Source organism: Myotis brandtii, unplaced genomic scaffold (assembly GCF_000412655.1).
Source record: "Myotis brandtii unplaced genomic scaffold, ASM41265v1 scaffold212, whole genome shotgun sequence".
Lineage (NCBI taxonomy): Eukaryota > Metazoa > Chordata > Mammalia > Chiroptera > Vespertilionidae > Myotis > Myotis brandtii.
The window spans coordinates 1,389,582-1,416,895 of record NW_005357931.1 but is presented as its reverse complement, the minus strand read 5'-3'; the positions used below and the strand labels follow the sequence as shown (position 1 = coordinate 1,416,895).

Below are 27,314 nucleotides of genomic sequence, written 5' to 3'. Positions count from 1 at the left end.
ACCTGGGATACACCTGTTCCAACCACTTGCTTAGGAGGAGCAGCACTTTCATTTCGTTCCTCAGCGTCTGCTCGCTATTGAGACACTGCAGCAGGTAGACATAGAGGGTCAAGTAACTGCCGAGGGACAGGCACTCCTGCAGAAACTCTTCTATGGTGAGCTCGGGAACTTGAAGGGACACCAGGATGGGGCCCCATCCTACAATCTGATGGAGGGAGCCTACAAAAAGAACACCAAGAGGAGAGTGCAGGTCAACGCCAGATTCAAATGACGGAACTACTCTAGTGAGTCTCTTCCCTTTAAGCTTCACGTCAAGAAGACACTGCCCACTGTGGCGCTAGAGCCACAACAGCGAAATGGGCCTGAGCTAAGACTGGAGAGCCGGCCTGCTAAATGCCCGTGCCTGGCCAGCCACCAGAGAGGGCCAAGAAATCAGAATCCGGGGCTGCATTTTTATAAACCACCTTTCTCATCTTATTGTGATCATTAAAATCACATGTAGACACTGCCTGGCCCAGTCATCTAGAAGTTCTAACTGTAGAACCGTTTATGTTATAAATACTTACATTTTCCAAGGGAGATTATTACTATTCTATCCATCATATTTTTTACTCATGCTTAGTTTGACTCATATCTCAACAGAAATCCTTCAAAATGTTTCAAAAATGAAAAAAAAAAGTATTTTTATTTTAGTACACAAATGATTTGGAGCAGGGGTGGCATCCTAATGGTTGTCAATTCTTTGGGGGGAATTAGCACGGGGTGACATGGTGATGTGCATACCACCTCCCATGGGGGTTCACAGGTTGTCAAAAAGGGCAGAATACAGCTCTTCCTGGCATTCTCCCTCCAGTTCCCTCCTATCTCGCCTACGTGCACACCACGGTGTGCATCTGGGTGTGAGTGGAGAGGGGCTCTCCACAACTCTTCTTAACCAGACCAAGTTGTTTCCAGAATGTGACAGAGATAGAGAATGACAAAGGTAAAAGGAAGGTGGTGGCGGTGTGGGGAGAAGGGAGGGTGACCTCTTCATAATAGTTTAAGAGATGCAACAAAAAAACAATAAAAGGAGTCCTATGAAAACTCATTTTAACAAGTGACAAAATAGAGGAAATTAATATGGTGGGTCATTATTATATAGATTCTGGTTTATAGCACTTTCTTGGAGGACTATGTTTGGGCCTGTGACACACACGATGTGTCTATCATGAAAGGCTGGCCTGATACTCCACCAGTAAAATGGAGTAGAGAGGTTCCCTCCCCTGAAACATGTCTGTACCAACAGACATTGGTCACAGGTTCTCATGCTAAGTGCAGATCTTTATGAGAAAGACCAAAAGCATTCTGAAACATCAACACCTTTACAGAGAGCAGGAGATGGCTCCTCACCTTCCCTGAAGTAGGCAGAGATGCAGGCCTCCGTCATCTCGGCCATGTGGCGGACGGAAGCCAGGCTCTGGCAGGTGGCAGTTAAAAGGGGCAGGACCACCAGCCCGTGCACCTTTTGCTCAATCCAGGTCCGGACACTGCCCCGGAGGAACTCCGCCGTCGGAATAGTTGCGTTGTTCATCATCATCAGGACTTCCATGAAGAGGCTGCTGAGGGCCATGTGGCGCGTCTGGCTGTCCACGTCTGAGGGGGACAGAGACACACACTGAGAAAGGTGGCCGGAAGGCGTATGAATGTGACCCAGGGAAACAGTGCTTTCATCTAAGCTACTCTCCAGGCAGGTTCTACGGTTCTGTGGCTGACCTCAGAGCAGAAAGAAGACTATGTACGGGACTTAGCTTTTAAGGACAGAATGTAGCTCATGAGTGCTTTGTAAGGGCAGGAACTGCTGCAAGGTCCCTGGTTAAGCAGCATGGCCAAGCAATCCTCCTATCTAATAATAGACAAACATGGTAATTAGCCATACCTCCTCTACGCTTCCCATTGGCTAATCAGGATGATATGCAAATTAACTGCCAACCAAGATGGCGGCCGGCAGCCACGCAGCTGAAGCGAACATGAGGCTTGGTTGCCCCAGCAATAGAGGAAGCCAAGGTTCCCCACCTGCCACGGCCCAGCTCTGAGCTCCAGATGCAACAATGTTGCAATTATAGAAGCTAAACAAACCCCAGATACCTGCTTTCAGCCAGCCAGCCTAGGAGCTGGATCCGCAACAAAGTTTCAATTACAGAAGGTAAATAAATCCCAGAATAAAAAAAAAAAAAAGGAGCGACTGGGAGCTTCAGTTGCAGGCTTGGCCTGCCCCTGAAAACAGCCCTCATCAGCCCCTCATCCAGGCTGGCCAGGCACCCCAGTGGGGACCCCACCCTGAAGGGGGTGTGGGCAGCCTGAAAACAGCCCTCAGCCCCTCATCCAGTCTGGCCAGGTACCCCAGTGGGGACCCCCACCCTGAAGGGGGTGCGGGCAACCTGAAAACAGCCATCAGCCCCTCATCCAGGCTGGCCAGGCACCCCAGTGGGGACCCCCACCCTAAAGGCTTTCTCACACCACGGCTTCAGTGTTTATGTCAATGGGAGTAGGAAGATCTTACTCACCACACCCATCCGACCAAATTCACCCACTTGCACAACATTAAATAAACCCTAATTTAATGTCACCCTAATTTATCATCAAGCAAGGACTTTAAAGGCTTATCTCTGAATTTCATCTGAACAGCAATTTTAATTTACCTTTTAATTATGACTCATGGGAATAAAAAATGACTGCAATAAGCCTCCTAACAGATCTCAGCCTCTCCCCTTCTATTAGTCATCAACTGAGCCAACAAACACTTTCGTAAAAATGAGATCTGATCCCATCATTCTTCTGATTAAGATCTTTCTAGAATACCTTTCTCTCCTTTGCCTGGTAAGCTGTTATTCAAACTTCATGGCCCAATCACAGGATCACCTCTAAAACAGTACTGCTTCTAAATTCCCTTTCTTTCCTTTAACATTCTCTGAATGTTGTGGCTTGCAAGTTGGTGTTAAATGCTAGGTGCATCATCTTATTCCATACCTACAGGATCTACCAGGTTTACTGGTTAATAATGCGGATTTTTTCAGTAGATGGAGTTACACATATGTTGATATATATCCGATTTGATATCCATGCTATTTTGTTGTATTGACAACAAGCTTCAAAACTTCATATGTCAAATTTTCTGAAGGTGTTAACATCATAAATATTTTTACACTTAAAAATGTCGAATTTCGTGCCAAAAAAAGAGCATTTGCAGGAAGTTTTAATTCATTACTTTATTTTGAAGAAAAGTGCTGCTGAAAGAAAGTTATTGTATACTTCGGGAAGCTTATGGTGAACATGCTCCATCTCCAGATACTTGTGAATGCTGGTTTAAACGCTTTAAAAGTGATAATTTCAATGTGAAAGACAAAGAACATCCAGGTCAACCAAAAAAGTTTGAAGACCAACAATTACAAGCATGATTGGATGAAGATGCGTGTCAATCTCAAAAACAACTTGTAGAAAGATAAACGTTGCTCGGTAAACAATTTCCGATCGTTTACAAGCAATGGGAAAGATTTTAAAGGAAGGAAAATGGGTGCCACATCAACTGAACAAAAGACAAATGAAAAACCGAAAAGTCATCAGTAAAATGTTGCTTCAGAGGCACGAAAGGAAGTCTTTTTTGCATCGAATTGTGACTGGCGATGAAAAGTGGATTTATTTTGAGGATCCCAAATGCACAAAATCATGGGTTGATCCAGGTGGAAAGAAGACAATGCTCTGTGTTTGGTGGGATCAGGAAGGTGTGGTGTGTTATGAGCATCTAAAACCAGGTGAAACAGTTAATACTGATCGCTACTGACAACAGATAATCAAATTGAACCACGCTTTGATTGCAAAATGACCAGAATGGGCCAGAAGACACGGCAAAGTAATTTTGCTTCATGATAACGCACTGTCACACACTTCAAAACCAGTTAAAGACACATTAAAAGATCTTGCCTGGGAAGTATTAACCCACCCGCTGTATTCACCAGACCTTGCTCCTTCAGATTACCACTTGTTCCGATCGATGGCACACGCACTTTCTGAGCAGCACTTCAAAACATACGAAGAAGTGGAAAATTGGGTCTCTGAATGGTTTGCCTCAAAACAAGAAAAGTTCTATTGGGACGGTATCCACAAATTACCTGAAAGATGGGGGAAATGTGTAGCTAGCGATAGACATTACTTTGAATAAAGCACTTTTGATGTTTCTCTTGAAATTGCCATGTTTTCTCTGATCACAAAATCCACATTATTAACCGGTACACCTGGTATATGAAACAGGTACATCATTCACTACATGCCAGCACATCCAGACTTCCTATAGTCTTACTGATTGTCTATTTGACCTATCATTACTGTGAGGCATGTGTCAAAATCTCTCACTATAAGTGAATATGACATTTCTCTTCCCAGATCTGTCAATTTTCACTTCATGCGTTTGCCTCTGATTCTCTGGAAACAGAAATGACTGTATCTTGTCCATCTTTCTGATGTCACAATGCCTTATAGACAACAGGAATTCATTTACTGAATAAATACACAACCTTCCGGTGGTCACTTACCAGGCAGGTTAAAGACAATGATATCATCTAAGAGCTTAGACATTTCCTGTTCTAGGATGGCGAGGGTGATTTTTCCATTTTGTTCCAGGGAGCTGAGGAATTGAACCATCTGATGAATGAAGGCTCGGCATTTTGGAACTGCATCCTGACAATAAAACAAAGAATCATTCAAATGAATCCATGCAAGCTGTGTGAATGGAGGACAGAGCAGGAAGCCATGCAGCAGGGGTGTCGAAGGGCCCTGTGTCTAGGGACATGCAAATCTGTGGTAACACTTAGACTAGGGCAGTGATGGCAAACCTATGACACGCGTGTCAGAGGTGACACGCGAACTCATTTTTTTGGTTGATTTTTCTTTGTTAAATGGCATTTAAATATATAAAATAAATATCAAAAATATAAGTCCTTGTTTTACTATGGTTGCAAAGATCAAAAAATTTCTATATGTGACACGGCACCAGAGTTAAGTTAGGGTTTTTCAAAATGCTGACACGCCGAGCTCAAAAGGTTCGCCATCACTGGACTAGGGCCTATATTCTCCCAAATTCCTGTAGATCACTTTTCCTTTTTTACTACATTAAAACATTAACTACATACTAATTACTGGCCAGGAGCTTTTCCAAAAATTTTTATGTTCGTTATTTAATTTAATCCTCACTTTGAGGCAAGGTATTATTTCCAATTCAGATGAGAAAACCAAGATCAGAATGACAATGAGTTGGGGACCAAACTCATCACTTCCCTGACATTCTGCTGCCAATGACATTCAGATCACTAAACCATAATCCTTTTGGCCTCTTGTGAGCATGTGACACTGCTAGCAAGTAAAGGCTTACCAAAACGAAAAGATCCAAGAGGCCAAAATATGAGCACAGGTGCTCAGCACCCTCCCACTTTCTCAGATGGGCTGTCACAGAGCTCAAGGCTGCCCTCAGCAGCACTCATGCCATCGCCAGGCCTGAAGAACACTCTGCCTTTTAAAGCAACCTCTCAACTTACAAGATGTTTCTGGCTGTCAGTAGGAATGGAGAGGCCTGCAGCCACTTTTAAGAGCTTCACGATTAATTCAGCAGAAGATTCCTTAGCCAGGAGGATGGAGGGCTGGTAGTGGCTGCTGAAATAACCTAGCACACTCTGATACGACACCATATCCACAAGATGCCACGAAAGGGAGCTCGTCTGCCCAAGGAGACTAAGTAGAGGCGAGTCCTAAAAACGAAACACACAGTTCTTTATTTCCAGAGGTCCCACTTTCCAGAAACATGTGTTTCTAATTAGTTTCGCAAGTGACCACTAAGATGGCCTATTTGAAAACACAGAACAGTTAAGATGTCAAATAAGTATCTACTCAAGTTAGGAGCACTAGTGAAAGTAACAGCCAAAGTAGGGGCAAAAATACAAGATCTGTAAGCATTCAGAACCCAATTTTCAAAGGGATTCTCTGACCTGGTGTTAGAACTAGCAATTAATGAGATGTAAAATAACATTACTTTTTATGTTCTGACTCAGTGTAGTTCCCTTCATAATCTATTGGATTATGAATTATCCAAGAAAATCGGGCATCCCACGTGCCGAGCACAGTCACAGGGAGGAAGGCATCAGGGCAACAACTGACAAACGACAGCTTCGTCGAGAGTCAGGACCCGGGGGACTGCCAAGCTGTATCCCAGGTCTCCAAACTTACCGGCTGATCAACCAGCTGGTCTTCCTTTGCCAATAAAATCATCATGAAAAGGAGGCAGACAACCATGCTCCGGGTCTCGGGGAGGGGACTGGGACTCCAGGCATCAGAGAGCACACTGACCCAGTTCACTTCACAGAGGACAGACCCCAAAAATAAGAAGCAGCTCTTGGGGCTTCCGCGTTCCACCTGAAAGAAAACAAATTAAAACCACTGTTTTAAGCTATCTATGTATCTTGGAAATGTGTATAAATCAATGTTTACTCAATTATATTTTTAAAAATAACATCTTTTTCCAAATTATAGAAGTCACCCATAATCCTGCCCCCCCGAGATTTAGCGTTGACAGTCTTTCCTTCCACGTGTAGTGAGTGTACAATCTGCAGTTTGTTTGGAGTTCACTGCTGCTTCTACTGCTTCTCAGCAGGAGAGGAAAGCACGTCCCCAGCTCTCACTCGGCAGGAATCCCTGCCAGGGCCAGTGGTGCTGAGGGTCCATCTCAGTCCTCATGTGCGCTGGGTCAGACAAGGGTGAGATCTACCAGTCAATATCCCCCACAGCAGAGCATGTGTCAGAAGCATCTGGAGGACCTGCTAACACACAGACTTCGGGGTCCCACCCCTGGAATCATTCATTTCCTACGTCAGGGGGCGGTGCAGAAATCTGCATTGCTAACAAGTCCCCAGGCGGTACTGATGCTGCTGGTCCTGGAACCACACTTTGAGAACCACTATACTAGTGTATCTATACTAAACTCCTTTTTAGTGTAATGTTATGCTTCAAAAATGTCTCCATTAGTCTTTGTAATTTTTGATGATGGTATAATATTTAATTAAATCTTATTTAAAATTATTAGAATAGGCACATGCCGGGGTTGTGGGCTCAATCCCCAGTAGGGGGTGTGTAGGAAGCAGCCAATCAATGATTCTCTCCCATCATTGATGTTTCCATCTCTCCCTCTCTGATATCAATAAAAATATATTTAAAACAGGGCTGAAACAACAGAACTTATTGCCACAGTTCTGGGGGCCAGAAGTCCACTCTCAAGGTGTGAGCAGGGCGGGGTCCTTCCGAGGGCCATGAGGAAGAATCTGTTCCAAGCCCTTCTCCCAGTTTCTGGTGATTTTCTTGCAATTTTTGTCATTTCTTGGTTTTTAGATCATTCAATCTCTGCCTTTACCTTCTCCCTGTGTCTTAACATCAGCATCCCTCTCCTTGTGTCTGTTTCTGTGTCCAAATGTCCCCTTCTTATAGGGACACCAGTCATGTTGTATTAGGGATGACCTTAACAATCTTATTTTAACTCTATTACCTCTCTAAAGACCCTATTTCTAAATAAGGTCACATTCTAAGATAATGAAGGTTAGGACTTCAACATATATATTTTAGGGACACAATTCAACTCATGACAATGGATAAAACACAAGGGATCATGTGGACCAGCCTTTGAAAGGCCAAGATGTGAGACAACCAACCCAGGGAACAGATGGGGGGAACTTTGTCATTTTCTCTCTCCTTCCTCTTTAACACAACATGGCAGAACATCATCCAAGAGCCAGAGTAAAGGAAGAGGAGAAATATGCTCCTGTCCCCTCTTTTGTAAAATTGTTATTGAATTTATTGGGCTGACATTGATTAATAAATTTATATGGGTTTCAGAAATATAATTCTATATAACACATCATCTGTATATTGTATTAAAACAAACAAACAAACAAAAAACCCTTCCCATTCTCTTCCCCCAAAGAAAAGATGTCCAGGTCCAAAAAAATAAAATTTAGGGATTAGGGGAGTGGCAAATGTATTATAAAGTATATTAGCAATGTCAAAGTTATCTTATAAGCCTATTTCCAGTCTGTTTAAAATAAAACATGGCTAGCTATAAAATTTTCCTTTCCCAATAAAGATTAAGAAGCTCTACCCTGCCCTAACCGGTTTGGCTCAGTTGATAAAGAGTGTCGACCTATGAACTGAAGGGTCCCAGGTTCGATTCCGGTCTAGGGCATGTACCTCTGTTGCAGGCACATCCCCAGTGGGGGGTGTGCAGGAGGCAGCTGATCGATGTTTCTCTCTCATCAATGTTTCTAACTCTCTATCCCTCTCCCTTCCTCTCTGTTAAAAAATCAATAAAATATATATTTTAAAAAAAAAAGAAGCTCTCCCCTATAAAGTCACAATCAATGGGATTTGGTAATGAGTCACGTCCTTCCATTCCCACCATCATTATACTATGCTCACTACTTATTCCTTTTCCTTTTGGAAAATGATTCGTAATCCTCCTTTATAACCTGCTCTCTATCCTCACCCTCAACCCCCTCAACAAGGAACATAGAACTAAAAGGTTCCCCATTTCTGGCAGGTCAAGGTCATCACTAGACTAAAACTCCTGGAGTCACGGAGTCTACAGCATCATCCCTTCAGACTACTCTGCTACTTAATCTCTCATACAGCCAAGGCTGCTCTTTCCCTCAAATGCTACCTCACAGCTCTTTAAACAAACATGCCCTTCCATATCCTAATGATAATGAATATCTACTTCGTGCCTGTCTCCCCTGCTCAATCTCCCTGTGAGTTCACTCTGAACCCTCTGTTTCTCTAAGACAACTGTCCTCAGCTTCCGCCAGAGCTACGGGGAGTGGCTGACAAGAGCAGCTCTGGGCGGGTTTCCATCTAGAGCACTAAGAGACTGCAGGACACTTTACTAACTGCCATAAATAACTGGGCCTACGGTCATTAAAGCATGTAAGATGCTCCAATAATAAATGTGACATGAAGAGTAAACACAAACGAACTGATGACTATGAACAAATAGACTGAAACAATCATATAAAGCTAAGATTATAAACGGTTTTTGAAAATACAAACTTAACAACAAAACCGCCCGGCCGGTCTGTGAGTGGCACCCTGTGCCTGGTCTCTGTAACTACGGCTCCTGCCACAGGCTCACACACACCGAGGGCGCTCTTCCAGGTCATCCCGGGCTTCACGTAATTATGCTGCCTCACCGACCAGTGTCACAAGACACTTCTCTCTCCTCCAGCCTAGTTATCCCTGCATAACTGCTTAAAGAAACTAATGGCTTGAGTACCAACAATTTACATTTTGCTTTAACAGAACATTTGCCAGTCAGTAGTAATAATACTATCCCAGAAAAACATACATACACAGAAAGCACCAAAAAGAGTGTGACACTGTCATTAAGCTGTGTACTCACACGACAATATTACTAAAGTCTAGGGGACGACTGCCATATGACAGACAAAGTCTGTCTCTGGCTTTTAAACATGGTCCCATAAATGTTTCCAATCATGTGCCAACAGCATAATATGGTTTCCATGGGAAGATGCTTTACACAAATACCATTCGGGCCACACAGAATACGGGCACAGTACACTTTGGCACACCTGGCAACTGTGCAGAAAACCCAGTGAAGGGGCACAGGATGCGCCTGGAAGCCACGCTCTCCAGGCCATGGAGTGAAGGGCTTACTTTGAAGAAGGCCTCCATGAGCATTTGGTCGGGGTGCAGGTCCCTCCACGGAAGCTTCTGGTAGGCACTGTGAAGAGCGTACAGGATGAACTCTGGCATTTTGGGCGCTGTACACGCTTCACAATAATGCATCAGGTGTAACCGAAGGGCCCCTGCATCACCCGGCAACAGAATGCCTAAAACCGAAAAAGAAAATACAGCTCAAGACCTCTTGATTTACCTTTTAAAATAATAATGATACAAAATACCAATTTGAACTAAAAGTCTAAAACCTAAGATTCTCAATAATTACCCATTTTCAAAGATTTTCAGCCAGCAGTATTAGCATAAATGCTCATATGTGATTCATTTTTTTTTTTTAATCAAAGATTTTCACATGCCAGGGGAAAAATCCTGGAGACAGTTTAACAATAAAGAATGGTACTTTAAGCCCTAACCGGTTTGGCTCAGTGGATAGAGCATCGGCCTGCAGACTCAAGGGTCCCAGGTTCGATTCCAGTCAAGGGCATGTACCTTGGTTGCGGGCACATCCCCAGTGGGAGGTGTGCAGGAGGCAGCTGATCGATGTTTCTAACTCTCTATCCCTCTCCCTTCCTCTCTGTAAAAAATCAATAAAAATATATTTTTTAAAAAAAGAATGGTACTTTAATTACTTGGGTAGCTGAAATGAGCAGCTGGTATGTGGTAGCTAGCGGGGGTGATCAGTTTTCCTTCAAAACTTCTAAATAGATGGCTTTTTACACTTCCAGATGTCCCTTTAGTCTGTGGCCCTCAGCATGGATTCAGGCTCTTGCCTAGGCACTTTGGTCCTTTGGAACCTTGAAGGAATCCAATATTCTTCAAAGAGAAATGTAACCAGACTATCAACTGTCATTCAAGTAAGTCATTCTAAAAGAAATCTCACATTATTCTGCAACCTGGATCACTCAGTATTATTCTCACAAGAATCGACTGCTTTAGTGCCTCCAGAGCTAATGTCAACATAAGGAGCATTTAGTCTAAAACAAATGGTTTCAGCCTTCAGGTTCTATGCATAGGAATGCAGCATAGTTGGTCACAGGAGAGAGCGCCACACACAATGAGGGCAGAAACCTGACAGTGTTTCTCAACACTCACTTTTGAAAAACATGAGCATAACACATGGTACCCATCCATTTATCATTCCTAATAATCCTGTGCTAGATTCCCAGTCCTTACTCCACAGCATGAATCATTAACCCGTGGTTTAACCTTTTAAGACAGGGTGAAGAGTAGCATTGTTTAAATACGGATAAAAGATAGTTTTGTTTAGATAAGGATGGACATGTAGGTAGAAGACTCTGGGAGGAAATCCCTTAGGGTAAGAGTGAGCTAGTCCCAGCCCAAACACAGTAAGTTCTGTGACCTCACAAGTGAGGGCAGAAGGAAGGTCCAAGGACTTTAGAGAACAAAGAGCAGAGCAGTATGGCTGGAGTAGAGTGTTTCCCTTTAAAAACCATCACATAATGTTGAAATGCACTGGGAAAGACATATTTGAATGATGAACTATAACATTACACTTAAAAGTTTCTGAATAAGAGTAGGACATAAACAGTATTTTGGACAAGAACAGAATAAATAGACAGGGATAGAAACTGGACAGGAAAATAGGTGGCTACTGCAAGAATCTGAGTTGGGTGGTCCTAATGGCCTCATAAACCTCCTAATATAAATCATTTCGATACACTAAGAAAATTATTAATATCTTTGAAAATGTGTAGTACACTCAATGGAAGAAAACGCCAGGAGCCAAAGCAAGGAGAGGCCAGGAAACCAGGGGGGTAAACTGATACTGAGGCCACAGATGCCTGGACTTTTTGCTTATGGTTGGTTTGAACAGCACAGGAGACAGAAGACAAGATCTTCCGAGGACTAGACTGTCATTGATTCAGGGGAAGGCACCTTCCCTATCTTGGCCTGGACTGGGACTTAGAGAGAAAAAAAGGTTTACTGTGATAGCTGAGGACTGCCTGCAAGTTTAGTTTGGACCTGGATTTCATGGAAGTGAGTGATGTGAGAAACCCCAAGCCAAGAAAGTACATAGTTACAATTGGCCAAATGCAGATTTTCTCTGGAGGCACATCCCATCCTAGCCTTTACAGAATCTCCCTAGATAAAATCTCTCTAAACATGGGCTTAGAATACAAAATTACAAAATACACAAAATAAGAATTTGAAAGAACATCCAATAGCAGCATAATCCGCCCTGCAATGGGAACTTCAGATAATGCAATCGTTGCATAGAGATCATAAAGGAAAGAGGCATGTTTAAACATTTTAAAGAAGTGAAAACTAGAATTTTAAAAAAAGAAAGAAGATCCCGTCAAAAATGAGCAGGGTAACCCTAGCCAGTTTGGCTTAGTGGATAGAGTATCAGCCTGCAGACTCAAGGGTCTGGGGTTCGATTCCGGTCAAGGGCACATGCCAGGATTGCAGGCTTGATCCCCAGTGGGGGGCGTGCAGGAGGCAGCCAATCAATGATTTACTCTCATCATGGATGTTTCTCTCTCTCTCCCTCTCTCTTCCTCTCTGAAACCAATAAAAATATTTTTTTTTAAAGTTATCAGGGTAGATTTGAAAAATAAAAATTCTAGAAACTGAAATGAGGAATTCAATAGGTATTTTAAAAAATTGAACTTAGCTATAGTTAGAGACACTGAGTAAGTTGAAAAATAAACTTCCAGAATTTTCCCAAAATGAAATACAGAAAAATAGGAAAACATGAAAAAGAAGTCAAAGTCCTTGAAGACAGAAGGGGGACGGACAATATTTGAAAGAAAGAGGCTGTATAGTTTCCACAGCTGATGAAACTAAGAGCTACTCACAAACAAGAGGCTACAAACTACACTAAATACTGTATGAGTGACTTCCTTTAGTCAAAGAGGACTGCATACTAATTAAAATAAAATCCAAAAAAGTAGGAAAGCAGAGGCAAAAGATTACCTGAATGACTTAGGGACAAAGTGACATAATAGACATAATAGAACATCTTCCTACCTTTAAATCTCTCGTGCAGCGAGCCAATGCAGTCAGTGAACAGCTGCACAATGCCTGAGGCCACCACAGCATCGCTCTCCAGCCAGGGGTAATGGCGCTGGCTGCTTTAAACAGATGAAATGCACATAGAAATGAAATGCCATGATTAAAATTACTCCAGGTCCCAGAGTTTAGGGCTTGCCTAAGTCACAGAAAACACTGTGTTCTGTAGCCTAAAACACATTTAGACCACTTCCCAGGCTGTGGGACAGGAGCAAGACGTTTAATTTTTCTGAGTCTAAGAATAAGATTGATCAGTATTTGTGAAAACACCTTAAATACTATGATGTCTACCACTGTTGTAATTTTTACAAAACTCCCGTCAAGTTCACCTAGTTTTTGTCTGTATGCTTTTAGGGAGTAAAAGACTTATAAGAGATATTTGGACATCTTTACACTTCTCTCTCTTAAGTGCTCACAAAATAATGCTTTCATTCTAGTGCAGAGTTCATGTTAAAAGGGTAATTCCCACCCACTAATCTGAAAGCCAACTTAGTTCCAAAAATAACTGAGGTACTGAATAAGATCAAGTTAGTCACATCTTTTAGTGTTATATTATCCAAATCTAATTAAGGAGAGCAGCATCTGTTTTTCTGAAATTAAGTACCAAAACTCATTCAACTTTATCACGGAAAACTGGAAATGAGTGTCCAGTTTTGCTTCAAAATATCAAAATAAAAGCTCTGATCAACCTGACTAACCTAACTCTACAAACAGAAAATAGCTTAAGTTTCTTTCATAAAGAAGCTTTTTCTAAATTTAAATATGGCCCTAACTTAAAAAAATTAAATCTGTCATTGCATCACTTGTGCCAAAACACCATCACAACTTTAAGTCCATAAATTTCAAAAGAACTTGAATATCCGAAAAATGATGTACCTTTCACTGTCCTCTAAAACCAGGATCCATGGCTTAAACAGCTGGATGATCACTGAGTGCAGGGATCTCAGCACTGAAACAAACAAAAACTTTTAGAGACAAGAAACAAGCGAATCCTTTGTCAATATCACTGCCTGCCCAGTTTGGCTCAGTGGTTGGAGCGTCAGCCCGTAGACTGAAGGGTCCCGGGTTCAGTCAAGGGCACATACCTTGTTGCAGGCTTGAGGTTGGGGTGGGCACGGGGGAGGCAATCAACCCATGTGTCTCTCTCACATCAATGTTTCTCTCTCTCTGTCTCTCCCCTTCCCTTCCACTTTCTCGAAAACTCAATGGAAAAGATATCCTCGGGTGAGGATTAACAAAAATAATAATAATAATTTACTTAATATCTGTATACTCATAAGCTTATCCTATCTAATAATAGAGAAACATGGTAATTAGCCATACCTCTGCTACCCTTCCCATTGGCTAATCAGGGCGATATGCAAATTAACTGCCAGCCATGGCGGCCGGCGGCAGCCAGGCAGCTGGAAGCGAACATGAGGCTTGCTTGCTTCAGTGACGGAGGACTCCAACGTTCCCCACCTGCCGCTGCTAGCCTCTGAGCTTGCAGTTTGAAACATTGTTACAAATATAGAAGCTAAACAAAACCCCAGTAACCTGCTTTCAGCAAGCCGGGATCTCAGAGCTGGAGTTGAAACAGTGTTTCGATTATAGAACCCAAACAAACCAGATACCTGCTCTGTGAGTGACAGGGGGCAGCACCCCAACCCCCTGATCGGCCCTGCTCTGTGCATGACAGGGGGTGGCGCCGCAACCTCCCCATCGACCCTGCCTTGAGTGTGACAGCAACCTCCCGATCCGCCCTGCTCTGTGCATGACGGGGCGGCGCCCCAACTCCCCAGTCGGCCCTGCTCTGAGCCCGACCAGGGGCTGCACCTAGGGATTGGGCCTGCCCTCTGCCACCCGGGAGCAGGCCTAAGCCAGCAGGTCGTTATCTCCCGAGGGGTCCCAGACTGCGAGAGGGCACAGGCCGGGCTGAGGGACCCCCTCTCCCCCCTGAGTGCACAAATTTTTGTGCACCGGGCCTCTAGTGTTGATATAAAAACAAAAGTTTAACGTAACTAAGTACATTTTCATTTACTACAGCGTAATTTCCTGAATTGAATTTTTATTACAAAATGTTATGAATAACTTTGTAACAATACATTTGTGTAAAGATATAAGCTTAAATATTCAGAACCATTTTCTTAGCGATATAAGTAATAGGAAGAAAGATGGAGACTGAAACTATTTCTTCAGACCCCACCCTACAAAGGAGGGACAGAGACAAGCCGAAGCAAGCACCTACTGTCTAATTGAATATAGGTGCAGGTATGACACATACAGCCCATGGGTTCACAACTCTGCTATATATTTCCCTGCTTGACACTTTGATAGCTTTATCTCAAAGATTTAAATCTCTTAATGTGTCTATTCAAGCCACTTCCTAATGGAAGGTCAAAACACCCACCTCCATGTTACACTCGAGCACATTACCTGTTTTGCTGCTGGCAGATGGGTCCTGGGCCAAGCATTCCATTTCTGAGTCAAGCAGCCTTTTCACAAGATAGCCCAAGAGTATCTGCATATCTCCCATGTAAGGACTCCATTTTGAGAACAACCCGAAACTTTTAAAGTCCAATGTGGATAAGCGAAGCTTATAAAAAAAGTTTGAGAGCCACTGTATAGTCTCCATTACCTGGAAGAGAATGACTGGTTAAAAACTGCTCACTGATGCTACTTGCACAAGAGTATCACAGTAGCTGTGACTGACTTTGTAAGACTGCTGCAAAGTTATATAGCACGTGAAAGGAAATCATCATACTTCAAACTGTTTCTAAAATAGAGGAACCATTTACTTCAAATACATTTTCATGTGGACCGTATATAGAAAATGTGTCAAAATGAGAGCTCTGTGGAACATTACCTGAAACCCTGGCCGAGGGAGCCAGTGGTATAAAGTTAAGAAATAGGTGGGTTAAGGTGGGGAGGGAGTAGGCCCAGGCTGCTCTTGATCAGATAGGCAAGAATCACCGAGGTGTGAGAGAAAGGTGATCTGATAGAGAGGGTTTGGGGGGAATCAAGTGAATGACAAAGAAAAGCTCAGAGCTCTTAAAAGATAATGAACAAAAAGGAACTTTCTAAATTTAAATAAAAAATAATTTTTTTTTGTTAATCCTCACCCGAGGATATTTTTCCTTTTTTTAAGAGAGAGTGGAAGGGGGGAGGGGGAGGGGGAGAGAGAAGAGAGAGAGAAAAACATCGGTGTGAAAAAGACACATTGATTGGTTGCCTCCCACATGTGCCCCGACCAGGGCCAGGGATCAAGCTTGTAACCGAGCTAGGTGCCCTTAACCAGAATTGAACCTGGAACCCTTTAGTCCACAGCCCAATGCTCTATCCACTGAGCCAAACCAGCAAGGGAAAAAGAAACTTTTTAGCTATAAATGTAAAATGTGTTCCAATTGTTTAAATAGCAAAGGAAATGGAAAAGAAATGCACAGACTAAAAAAAAAAAAAAAAGTCGGACACCAAAAGCTACACACCTGCTTGTCTGACAAGAGGACATCCGGAGAGCTTTGAAGCACCGTGCTCTCGGTAAGAGCTGCCCCCTGCTGGCAGTTTGGGGCGCAGCAGCCCAGGGCTCTCAGAGTGGCTTTCCAACACTCAGGGCTCAGCAGCTGCTCAGCAGAGCCTTATGGGGTAAGGACAGAGGACACCACATCAGCATCTTTCACAAACAAAAATATGAATCAAAGAACACAAGAATTTTATCAAGGAATAAATATTAAATAAAAATCCAAAACAAATTCATAAAGATCTGTGGTGAAGAGACTAGAGTGAAGCGAACCTATTAAAAGAACTAAACTATCCACCTGAACACTTGACTTTCCTGTTCCTGACCACCCTGATGGAGTAAGACAGCCAGAGCCATCTGAGCTGGAGTCCAGGAGGGAAATCCCACCTACAGACCTGACTGGGGAGTGGTAAGGTGCCATTCTCCTGGCTGGATGATGTGAGACAAATAATGGTGACAGGGCAGGAAAGACTGGGTGCAGAAGCAAGAGCAGAGTCTGGGCTGTCTTCAAAAGGTGTCATAAGTTCTCCTACAATGGGAAAACCTAAAGCAACACAGACATCATGCAAAAGTAGGGACCACCAACCAACAGCCTACTCCTTGCACAGCTCACATCCCAGAGGACAGGAATAACTCCTCAGGCCTTTCCCCGGAGATGGCGTGAGGGTCAAACAGAGTAACAGAGGCTCACAGGTGCAGGTCTGAGGGAAGGATGTTGGGTCAGCTGCACTACATTGAAAGGGTTTGTGTCCAACTGCTACCCGTGGTCTGATCTTAGGACAGAGGTCTAGAGCCACGCTATAGGTGTGGGAGTCATTCACACCTACAAGAGAGCAGTGAAGCCAGGAAAAATCAAACAGGCTCCCCCAGGTTGAAGGAAAAGAGCAGATGAGCAAAGAATGGAATGCTAGGAACTGACATGGTAGCCAGGGAGGGATGGGAAGCCAGGAAGCTGGAGGTCATGGAATCTGACAGGGGTGTACCGTTATTCCTAAACCTTTCATTGAGTTACCTCCCCTGGGAAGTATACATTTTCTGCTATATGCAAGTCTATGGTTGTCTACATAAACAGTGTACAATCTCTTTAAAAGGTTTGGGCGGGGGGGGGGGGGGGGAGAAACAACATATACTTGATCAAATTTTGAAAATTTAGAACAAAAATTAGCTATGTAAATATGCATCAAAATTATACAAATACATTTCCCTATCAGTATTCTCCACTTGCCCTGCAACTTCCCTCTGTAGGAAACAATGAAAGCCGGAGGGCTTTAAAAATGAGGCCACAGATTTCAGTATTCTTCTGGCAGTCCAATACATAAGATCATTAACTTATTCATTAAATAATCTCTGATAAGTAACACAAAGATTTGGCATAAAGCAAAATTTAGTTTTCCATTACATCTGTAAATAGTATAAAGTTTGTATGAAAAATAAATACTATCTCATTTTTCAAATAAAAATCCTGCCTAGTGAAATTCCAAAAATAAAAAGCCTACATTCCTTATTTCTCCTCTAGTCTCCAACACTCCAATGGGAAATTGTTGGAGGGGGACAGAAATGGTGGGAATGGGGAAAATTTAATGCTGCTCCTCTCCTTAACAAATATAAGTACAGTCTGTCATTATGTAGGGATAAAATGCAGTTGCAAAAAAATTGAATTAAAAAATTGAGGGAAAAAAAACCTAAAATCTATTCACTATTTTGAACTACAGAGAAACCAACTGTCAAATAAGGAGCAGCTTCCTTCTCTGACCAAATCTGTAGTCAGCAGAGTAATCAAGCTCACTTCTACCCCATTCAAGACAGCTGCCAAGTCAAGGGAGAGAGATGGGTGCACAACTGTGGACTCCAACACCAAAGGCTAAGTGCTGCCTTGCCCAATTAGGGCCCTTTCCAGCATTTCAGACAATAAATGACCGTTTTTACAAGTAGCCATCTCCTGGGCATTGTTTATCGAGTTCTTCAGGTAAAAGTCAGTCACTCTAACCCTGCGCACTTGTGTTACTTTCACATTTGTGGCTGACGTCTGTGGGATGGTGTCCTATTATTCACTGCAATCTAACCTGTCACTTACTTTGCATCAGCAGCCTGAGAATGTCACTGTACTGGTCAGGGAACTGGTAGAGAAGAAGGTAAGTCCAGTGCTTGCAGAAAAGGTTAAATGGCATCAAAATGTCTTCATCTGGCTCTAGGCCCCAGGCAGTGAGTGCCAGGTGAATGGACTCCAGAAGCCTGGTGCGCTCAGACAGAGGAGGCTTGGTGGCGTTTAACCATTGCTTCACATGGAACTAAAACGAAAAAGACACAAGAAGCAATTTTATTGACACTAGAAAGTTAACTGAAGTAGACTAAAGTCTGTATGATTTAATTTAAAAATCAAAGATTAACTAGCATTTAGATTTTCATAAAGACTTAAACAAACTGAAGTTTATATACAAGCACCTAAAAGAATCTGGGCAGTTCAATGATTGATGAGTGCTGCTATGCCTCCCTCTCTAAAGCCTGCAAAGGTAGAGTTTTCTCAGCTCCGCATGCTTTTTTTGCAATTTAAAAAGCTTGTGGGGCCCTGGGTGGTTTGGCTCAGTGGATAGAGAGTTGGCCTGCGGACTGAAGGGTCCTGGGTTCAATTCCAGTCAAGGGCACATGCCCGGGTTGTGGGCTAGATCCCCAGTGGGGGGCATGCAGGGGGTAGCCAATCAACGATTCTCTCTCATTGATGTTTCTCTCTCTCCCTCTCCCTTCCTCTCTGAAATCAATTTAAAAAAATAGTTAAAATAAAAGCTTGTGGGTAAGTTTTCCCTATAAGGATCCGTAGTTCTCTTTCACTGGTCACAGTGCTGCAAACAAGCAGCGCTTAATGGAACTGTCTCCCTCAAACGGCCATGTTTCTGAATCTGCATCAGTTAGCTACCTCAGTTAATAAAAATTCCGGGTGCTGAGGTCACCTTCCAGAATCCCACACTATACCACATGTTCTCTCCCATTACAACTGAGATCAGTCCTAGACCCTAAAAAATCACCAGGTTTTATGACTCACAGATGTCAGAGAAATACAATTGAAGACAAAATAGCTGAGGCTCTACATTTCCCAACTCGTTAAGTAAATGCATTGCCTGGGTCTGAGTTAAATAACATCCTATTTGGAATGACGACAAAGGCAATTTGCTTAGATCTGGCTTGTTCTAAATATGAGAGACTTGGATACAGTACAACCCATTTATCAAACACAATTTAGGCATTAATTCAGGATAAATTCAAAAGAAGGATGTACTAAATTACTATAATGAATATTTCAAAACTGTACTAAGTTTTTAAAAGAGAGTTTGGGAGCTAGGTCCTTTTTCTAGTGAAATTAGACTGTCCCACACAATACAAATGACACCCCAAAAGAGGAAGCTGTGGAATTGGGCTGCTTAAAGACCACACAAAATTGGAAAAGGCCTGTGAGCCTACAGTCCACCTGGAAGCAGGACTCCGGAGGGCCTTTCATGTCTGTGGAGTGGGAAACGCCATAGTTTCTACATTTCAATGATGACAACGGATGGGATCACATCTCACCTTGGTCAGCAGCATGAAAATCATGTCACTGTTGTCCTCACTAAGGAACCTCACCACTTTCTCGTAGAGCTGTATGAACTCTGCAGGTGCAGCATTGGGAGTAAAGAAAGGAGACAAAAGAGAGCAGAGCCTTCTGTTCTTCAGAATGGTCTCCAGCACTCTTCTGCATTCTGATTTAGTGCCACTGATGAACACCTTGAATGAATAAAAGAGGAAAATGCCATTAATTCTCCACTCCCCAACCGTTATTTAAGCAACCAAGTTTTAAGAGGTAGTATATAAGGCAAACAGGAGTTCTTTCTAAATGAAAATATAAAACAATCAAAAGAAACCTAAAATGAACATATCACTTCCACTGTAGATAGTATTAACAATCTGCAATGTACCTACCATGATTAATAAGTACCCAAAGTGACCCTGCATTATGTCAAGAAAACAAAACTTTTAGGTTATAGATTTTAATACTTTAAAAAAAGCTAACTTTTTACAATTAAACTATAATCAGGAAAACTTCACATTGCTCTAACTTGGTTCTAATGTTTAAGAGTACTAGAATGTACGTGAATATTTAAATAATCTCAGGGTCAGGAAAGTTCTGATAAACTTGACCACAGGCAGCAATAATAAAGGACAAGACTGACAGATTTGAATTGATAACTTCCATAAAGCAAAGTGTATAAAATTAAAGAATGATGAAATAGAAAAATTAATTTATAATGAATTCCAGATACCGGGTTAATAGTCTGAGTTGCTCTTTGAAAAGCAATAAAAAAAGAAACTCTCCAAAAGAAAATGTGCAAAGGACAATAACCAGCAAATCACCAAAAAGATATAAATGGCCAAAACATGAAAGATTATGCAACTTAACAAATACTTAAAGCCCAGCTGGCGTGGCTCAGTGGTTCAGCTTCGACCTATGAATCCAGCCACAATTCTATTCCTGGTCAGGGCACATGCCCGGGCTACGGGCTTGATCCCCAGTAGAGAGCATGCAGGAGGCAACCGATCAATGATTTTCTCTCATCATTGATGTTTCTATCCCTGTCTCCCTTTCCCTTCCTCTCTGAAAGCAATAAAAACATATTCAAAATAAATAAATAAATAAATAAAAGGGCTTCTGAACCTGCAATATAAGTCTGAAGTCACATATCTAATAAAAACACAATAGGGTGTATTTCATTATATCTGAAAAAGGCTAGCAACACAGATTAACCTTACCTGTCCCAAAATTTCAATGCAGGAAGTGAAGAACTGCCTTGTGGGAGGGTGACGTTGAGTCTCATCGCTGACGTAATCCACAACAGTAAAGAAGAGGCTAATGCCAACCTTCTGAACCCCAGGCGTCGGCTGCAACTTATAGGCATTCACTAAGGTTCTGTAGGAAAACAGGTAAGAAGTGGTCTGCAGTATGGGAATCCAAACTTACTCGGGTTTCTGATACTCTACATTTCTCAGGCAATATTCCTAAGAGTGCTCAAATCCCATACAAATGTCACTTTAGAAATATTTCATGGTTATCTTCCAACTTGACCCAACATCTTACTTTCAGTACATAAAAATTATTTATGCTCGATCCCCAGTGTGAGGCGTGCAGAAGTCAGCTGATCAATGATTCTCTCTCATCACTGATGTTTCTACCTCTCTCTCCCTTCCTCTCTGAAATCAATAAAAATATATTTTTAAAAAAATAAATAAATGGGCATGGCTGTATTCCAATAAAACTTTAGGAAAATAGGTGGCACCCTCACCGGTTTGACTCAGTGGATAGAGCATTGGCCTGTGGACGGAAGGATCCAGGGTTCGATTCTGGATTCTCTCTCCCTCTCCTTCCCTCTCTGAAATCAATAAAAATATTTTTAAAAAAAATAAAAATAGGTGGTAGGGCAGATTTGGTCCAAAGGCCATAGTATGCCAAGCCCTATGCTAATTTAATTAGTGGATGCCTGGGGGAGTGTAGTAGACTATTACTATCGACAATAGCAAAAGAGTATTTTAAAGTAGAATGTCCTTACAACTTACGTAATCAAGTTTTCTGCATGCACAGCCGCCTCCACAATATTAAGCGGTGGTGGTTTAGTAGCTTCTGCTTGTAACTGCTTCACTTCTTTCCACAAAGCATGAAGCTGTTGGCTTACTGCTTCGTTCTTGTGCATACCTTCAAACTAACAAAAATTAAAATTGTCAACAGATATTTTTGCCCCTAATGTTTCTAGAGCGGATATGTTATTACATATATACTGGCATATGATAAAAGATCATTATTACAATTAATATGATAGCTCAAGACTCTTGGTTGAACCTGACAGGGATGGGGGGAAAATGTCAAAAAAATATTCAAGAATCTCCAAATTTTTCATAAGGGGAAATTAGTTTTGACTTGAATTAAGCAGACTTGAATTCATTTTCGCTGGTTCAAAGTCTTCTGTAGGATATGCTCTATGTCACTTATGTTTTGATGCCGCAATCCTCATAAAAAGATGACTCAATGTCTTCCTCCACGAGGCCCTCCTCTGTTGATCATCTGTCCACAAAGCCTTAACCCCTCTGCTCTCCCACCCAGCAGCACATACAATTCAACTCGAGACCGAGGCTGCACATTTCACGTGTGCCCAGCATAAACAAAGGAGGACATGGATGCTGTTAATAAAACATTTGCCATTTTGAAAGGGAAAAAAATGGCATATACTTATAAAGCAAACAATAAAATAAGATAAATATGGGACGTGCCCAAATCAGTTGCTGCCTTGGAAAGAGCAATTGACTAATTCAATGGTTCCTGAAAGCTTATCTTTGATTAAATTTTTATTGGATTTCAGTAAAGATATAAAAAATAAGTAGAATTTAGTAAGCTTCAAAAAAACACAACTAAATTTATCTCATTTAAATTTAAAAGACTATCCTTTATTTAAGATTATGTCTTTCCTAGTTGCGGGGCTGTTAACAACCCTTTTTCTAATTAACTGATGGTGACCTATATAATAACTGCTTTGTTTCTGCATTTTTTAATGTCCTTTTTTGGATGTGGATTGATGCAGAAAGATCCTTGGCCCAGGCTGCAACACAAAGACAGAACCAATGTGGCAGATGTGGGGGACAGGAAGACAGGACATTGAGGAGGAGGCTGGCCAGGCTGATTGGGGCCAAGGGATTGGGCTGAAGAGTGCAGTGCAATGAGACTACGGAGCAGGAGAGGCCTTTAAAGCAAACTGGGGAACTTGGACTTATTTTGCAGGCACGGTGGAGAATGCTGAAAAGACCAGAACATCTAGGAGGCAAGAGTTTTAAATCCTACATTCTCCTTAGATGGTTTTCCACAATCACCTGGGTGAGCAGTAGGGTCTACATTTTCCTTTATATGCACCTGCCCAAACCCAGTCTTCAGCCACCACTATAATGGTTACAGGTATCCTTTGTCTGTGAATAATGTCAACATTTAATTCACAAACTTATTTAATCGAGACTTATTTATGTCAGGGGACATAAATTCCAAATCAAAAGCTCCTGAAGGGCAATGGTCCTATTTTGCTTTACACAGCACCCAGCACAGCACAGCTCTGACAATACACTCAACACCTACTTTTTATGATCATAATGATAACTTTCTTCTATAACATGCACCACCATTGTGGTAAAGATCTTTACAAAACTTCTTGTTTCAAAGAAAAACATAGGCTGTTAGTATGGATCAAAAGCCACAAAAGCGACTATCCAAGAATATATGTTAACAATAATTACTTTAGTTTTTACTACTAGAGAAATGAAAGATAAAAAATTAAATAACTTCCATTAAACCACTTACTGAACCAATACAAATATTAAATTTCAAAACTTTCAAACAACAGGCCAAAATTTAATAGCTTAAGATGTGATTAGGAATATGATGTGCAGTCAGCTCTTTTGCCCAATATGTCAGCAATTACAATTAGAGCTGGTCTTTGAGGGCCACAGCGCTGGGCTGGCCTGGAGAGAAACAGCCAGAGAGCGAAAGAGAATGTGAGAGAAGGAAGACAGTGAGGATGAAGGAAAGTGGAAAAACTTAAGGACAAGAGAGAAAGAACAGAGGTTCACTTCACTGGGAAATGTAGCGACGAGACCAAGTCCACTTCATAATTTGAACTTTAAAACCTCCATCCATGTCATAGAGACTACTAATACTGAAGAATAAAAGAAAACCAACTAGTGTAGGAAAGTTTTGCCACTTTCCCAAAATGCTCATTATTTCCTAGTCTACTTATTTTGTTTACTGTTCCCACCCCTGTTGAAAGTTTTCTTCCTAGAATGGGGGTGAGAGAGACTGAATGACCACCAGCTCATAATTACAAGAAGTCGTAGACAATAGAACAAAGCAGCCTGATGGAAGCCCCTCCTGAGTCACTCGAAGTAGACAAAGAAATTTAAAAGTAGGACACAGCTGGTCCTCCAGTAAGCTTTCACAATAACCTGAGGCCCTCGGTGGGTCTTTTCCATCTTTCATTTCTAGGAATGAACAAATTTTTCACATGACAATAAATCAATTCTGAGTCCCGCAAACATGCCCCACAATAACAAAGTACAACACAAGGAACCCTATTATAAATCACCCCATGTCCTCAGGGAATGTCACTGAATTATTAGAGGCTTCTATTAGGAGAGGCAACCACAGAAGAAGCACGTCTCAATTCCCATAAAATATATTTGGCTTTTGTATACCCCCAACAAGCTATACATAGTTCAAACACTTGCAGATGGCTGGAAATTTCCAAGGCGTTCCCTTCCAGAAAAGTTTTATCAAGCAATAAAATATTTTCATGATATAATTTGAAATCTTCATAAATGAGCCATTAAAATTATATTAAAACACATTTATGTTTTTTAATTTTAAAATTTATATTTTAAATATGAAATCATTTTCCATGAAGCTGATTTTAAAAAATGATCCGATCCATGAATTCTCTAATCAATGATCACATTCCAGATTGAATTTTCTAACTTTAGATGCATACAAATATGTTACTTTGCCAGAAATAAACTTTGAAGGTAATAAAAAATACAAAATATAAAAGTTATTTTTGAGAAGACATTTTAGATAAAACAGACACCCAAGGAGATAAAGACTACATTAGAGCCCTGGCCAGTGTGGCTCAGTTGATTGGGCATCGTCCCATGCACCAAAAGGTTGCCAGTTCAATTCTCAGTCAGGGCACATGCCTGGGTTGTGGGCTCGATCCCCAGTTAGGGCATGCAGGAGGCAGCAGATTGATGTCTCCCTTTCACGTTAATATTTCTCTCTCTCTCCCTCTCCCTTCCTCTCTCTAAAAATCAATGAAAATATATTTTTTAAAAAGAATACATTAGAATACCAGAAGAAAATTTGGGGAAAAAAAAGAATACATTTGGACTGGTAAAAATGGGGATTGGCACACACACAAAAGAGAAATTATTGAAAGACAACCAAGGGTCAGTAAATAAAAGGTCCCCAATTTCTAAAAGCTAACCAAATAGGAGAGCTATTTTTGTGCAAATGTAGTCAGGAAGTAGGCCTCTCTCTAAGCATTTCTTCCCCAGCTCAGGGAATCTTGAATTCATGTGCAGACGGAGTGAGGTGAGGTGATTAAGGGGCATGTGCTCTAACCAGACTGCCTGGGACTTCCTGGCTTAGCCACTCACTGGCTGTGTCACCTTGGGTATGTAACTTAACCTCCCTATGCCTCTATTTCTTCATCTGGAAATGCAGATAATAAAATTACCCTCTTATTGGGTTGTGGTGAAGATAACAATCAGTTCTGTAAAGTGTTCAGACAGTGGCTGGCATGAAGCAAATGCTATGATAGGCTAAAGCTAAACTTCCATTTGGAAGTCCTTCCAAAGTCACATCCAACTTAATTTTATTTTTCCAATTCAAGAAGGTAACTCTTGAGGTAGTTTAATTTTTATACATATTGTTGCACAACTCTCCATTTGCCTGTTGGCAGGTGCTACCCAGCTGATCTGCCTTCCACAGGGCCCTCCCATGTTTGTCTTCAGTGCCCCCCAACTGTCCACAGCACACAGCCAGCGCTCCCAGTGCGCATCCTTTCCAACGTGAACTCCAACCTCCCCACTGTGGATTCCTACCACCACTTCCAACAACAACTTGAAACACACTGACACAGCCAGCCCCTGACCCCTAGATGAAGTCATGCTGACTCCATTCCCACACTGCTTCTTACTGAATCCAAACTATCATTATCAAAATCTTTTAAGGATCAGTTTAAGGCCCCCACTCTCACAATCTCCTCGATGATTCTGCTTTTCTTTGAATTTCTACCTGTTTTATATGACTTGTCAGCACTTATGGAAACAGGTGATTAGCTGTGTGTGTCTTCACTCCCCTAAAAACTGTTACATGTTTTGAGACATGGCTCACCTGCTATATACTTCTTTCAGTCTTTCTCAATGATATGCCAATTAGGGGCTCAATTAAAATTCTCTGAACTACAAAGGAATTTAAACAATCTTACCTGAACTGTTACAACTGCTGCTCCTTGGCATTTCTTACCACTAATGCCTCTACACTCCAAATGTAGTGTGGTCTGTTCTTCTCGATTAACATACTGTTTGGGCATTGTGTCCAACAGCTCACTATCCAGGGCAACTTGCTGAGATTCCCGAAGAGCAGCCGTTCTAGAAAAAAAACATCATCAGGAGGTCAAAGAAAGTCTTAGAAAGATTTCATAATAAGTGATAAAGGCTTACAGTTACCCAAGCCTGCATTAGAGCAAGATATAAGGATTCCACAGTAAAAAGGCCAAAGGTGTGTGTGCCAAGACTTACCCAAATTCTCACCCTGGCAGTCATGCTAACCAGAAAATTAAGAAACCAAGAAAAAGTGGGACAACTTTTTAGCCAGAAATAAAACTCCACTTAGAATCTGTATTATATTAGCAATGCTTTTTAAATGAACCCTTAAATATACAAGAACAAATGAGAATTTCATCCTAATTTAACTATCCTAAAGGGGTGCCCTTACTTGTAAGTATCACTGATTTCTTAGGTATTAGTAACTCAAACTAAATTTTCAAAAATGGAGAAAGTTGCCCTAGCTGGTTTGGCTCAGTGGATAAGAACGTCGGCCTGCAGGCTTAAGGGTCCCAGGTTCAATTCCAGTCAAGGGCACATGCCCAGGTTGCAGGCTCATCCCTAGAGAGGGGCATGCAGGAGGCAGCCAATCGATGATTCTCTATCATCACTGATGTTTCTCTCTCCCTCTCCCTTCCTCTCTGAAATCAATAAAAAATATATATATTTTTTAAATGGAGAAAGTTAATTCTTACATGGTGTCAATACTGTTCTAAGTGTAGTTATGATTACTTTCTCGTGCAGGCCAGTATGTGTGTGCATATGTAGGTGAGTTGTGTGCACATGCAAATACATAACTGGACCAAAAACAGCAAAGGAAACAAAGGCCAATAAGAGATTGATTCCCAGGGGCAGGAGCGGTGTGGAGTGG

At 41.8% G+C, this 27,314-nt stretch overlaps 1 protein-coding gene across 2 annotated transcripts in view; it reads right to left on the bottom strand.

The window, feature by feature from the left end:
* The window catches only part of EPG5 (ectopic P-granules autophagy protein 5 homolog (C. elegans)), an 88,362-nt gene that overhangs the window by 5,809 nt on the left and 55,239 nt on the right, over positions 1-27,314 (bottom strand). The window contains exons 27-41 of one of the 2 annotated variants that reach the window (XM_005865750.2): positions 26,326-26,488; positions 21,866-22,008; positions 21,065-21,221; positions 19,847-20,041; positions 18,363-18,576; positions 16,257-16,405; positions 15,208-15,409; positions 13,669-13,741; positions 12,751-12,854; positions 9,736-9,911; positions 6,250-6,435; positions 5,565-5,774; positions 4,566-4,710; positions 1,390-1,632; positions 3-219 (exon numbers count right to left, since the gene is read on the bottom strand). In XM_005865750.2, coding sequence (XP_005865812.1) covers positions 3-219; positions 1,390-1,632; positions 4,566-4,710; positions 5,565-5,774; positions 6,250-6,435; positions 9,736-9,911; positions 12,751-12,854; positions 13,669-13,741; positions 15,208-15,409; positions 16,257-16,405; positions 18,363-18,576; positions 19,847-20,041; positions 21,065-21,221; positions 21,866-22,008; positions 26,326-26,488 — 2,577 coding nt within the window. The remainder of the gene's footprint in view (positions 1-2; positions 220-1,389; positions 1,633-4,565; positions 4,711-5,564; positions 5,775-6,249; positions 6,436-9,735; positions 9,912-12,750; positions 12,855-13,668; positions 13,742-15,207; positions 15,410-16,256; positions 16,406-18,362; positions 18,577-19,846; positions 20,042-21,064; positions 21,222-21,865; positions 22,009-26,325; positions 26,489-27,314) is intronic. The other variant, XM_005865751.2, reaches the window with a different exon arrangement.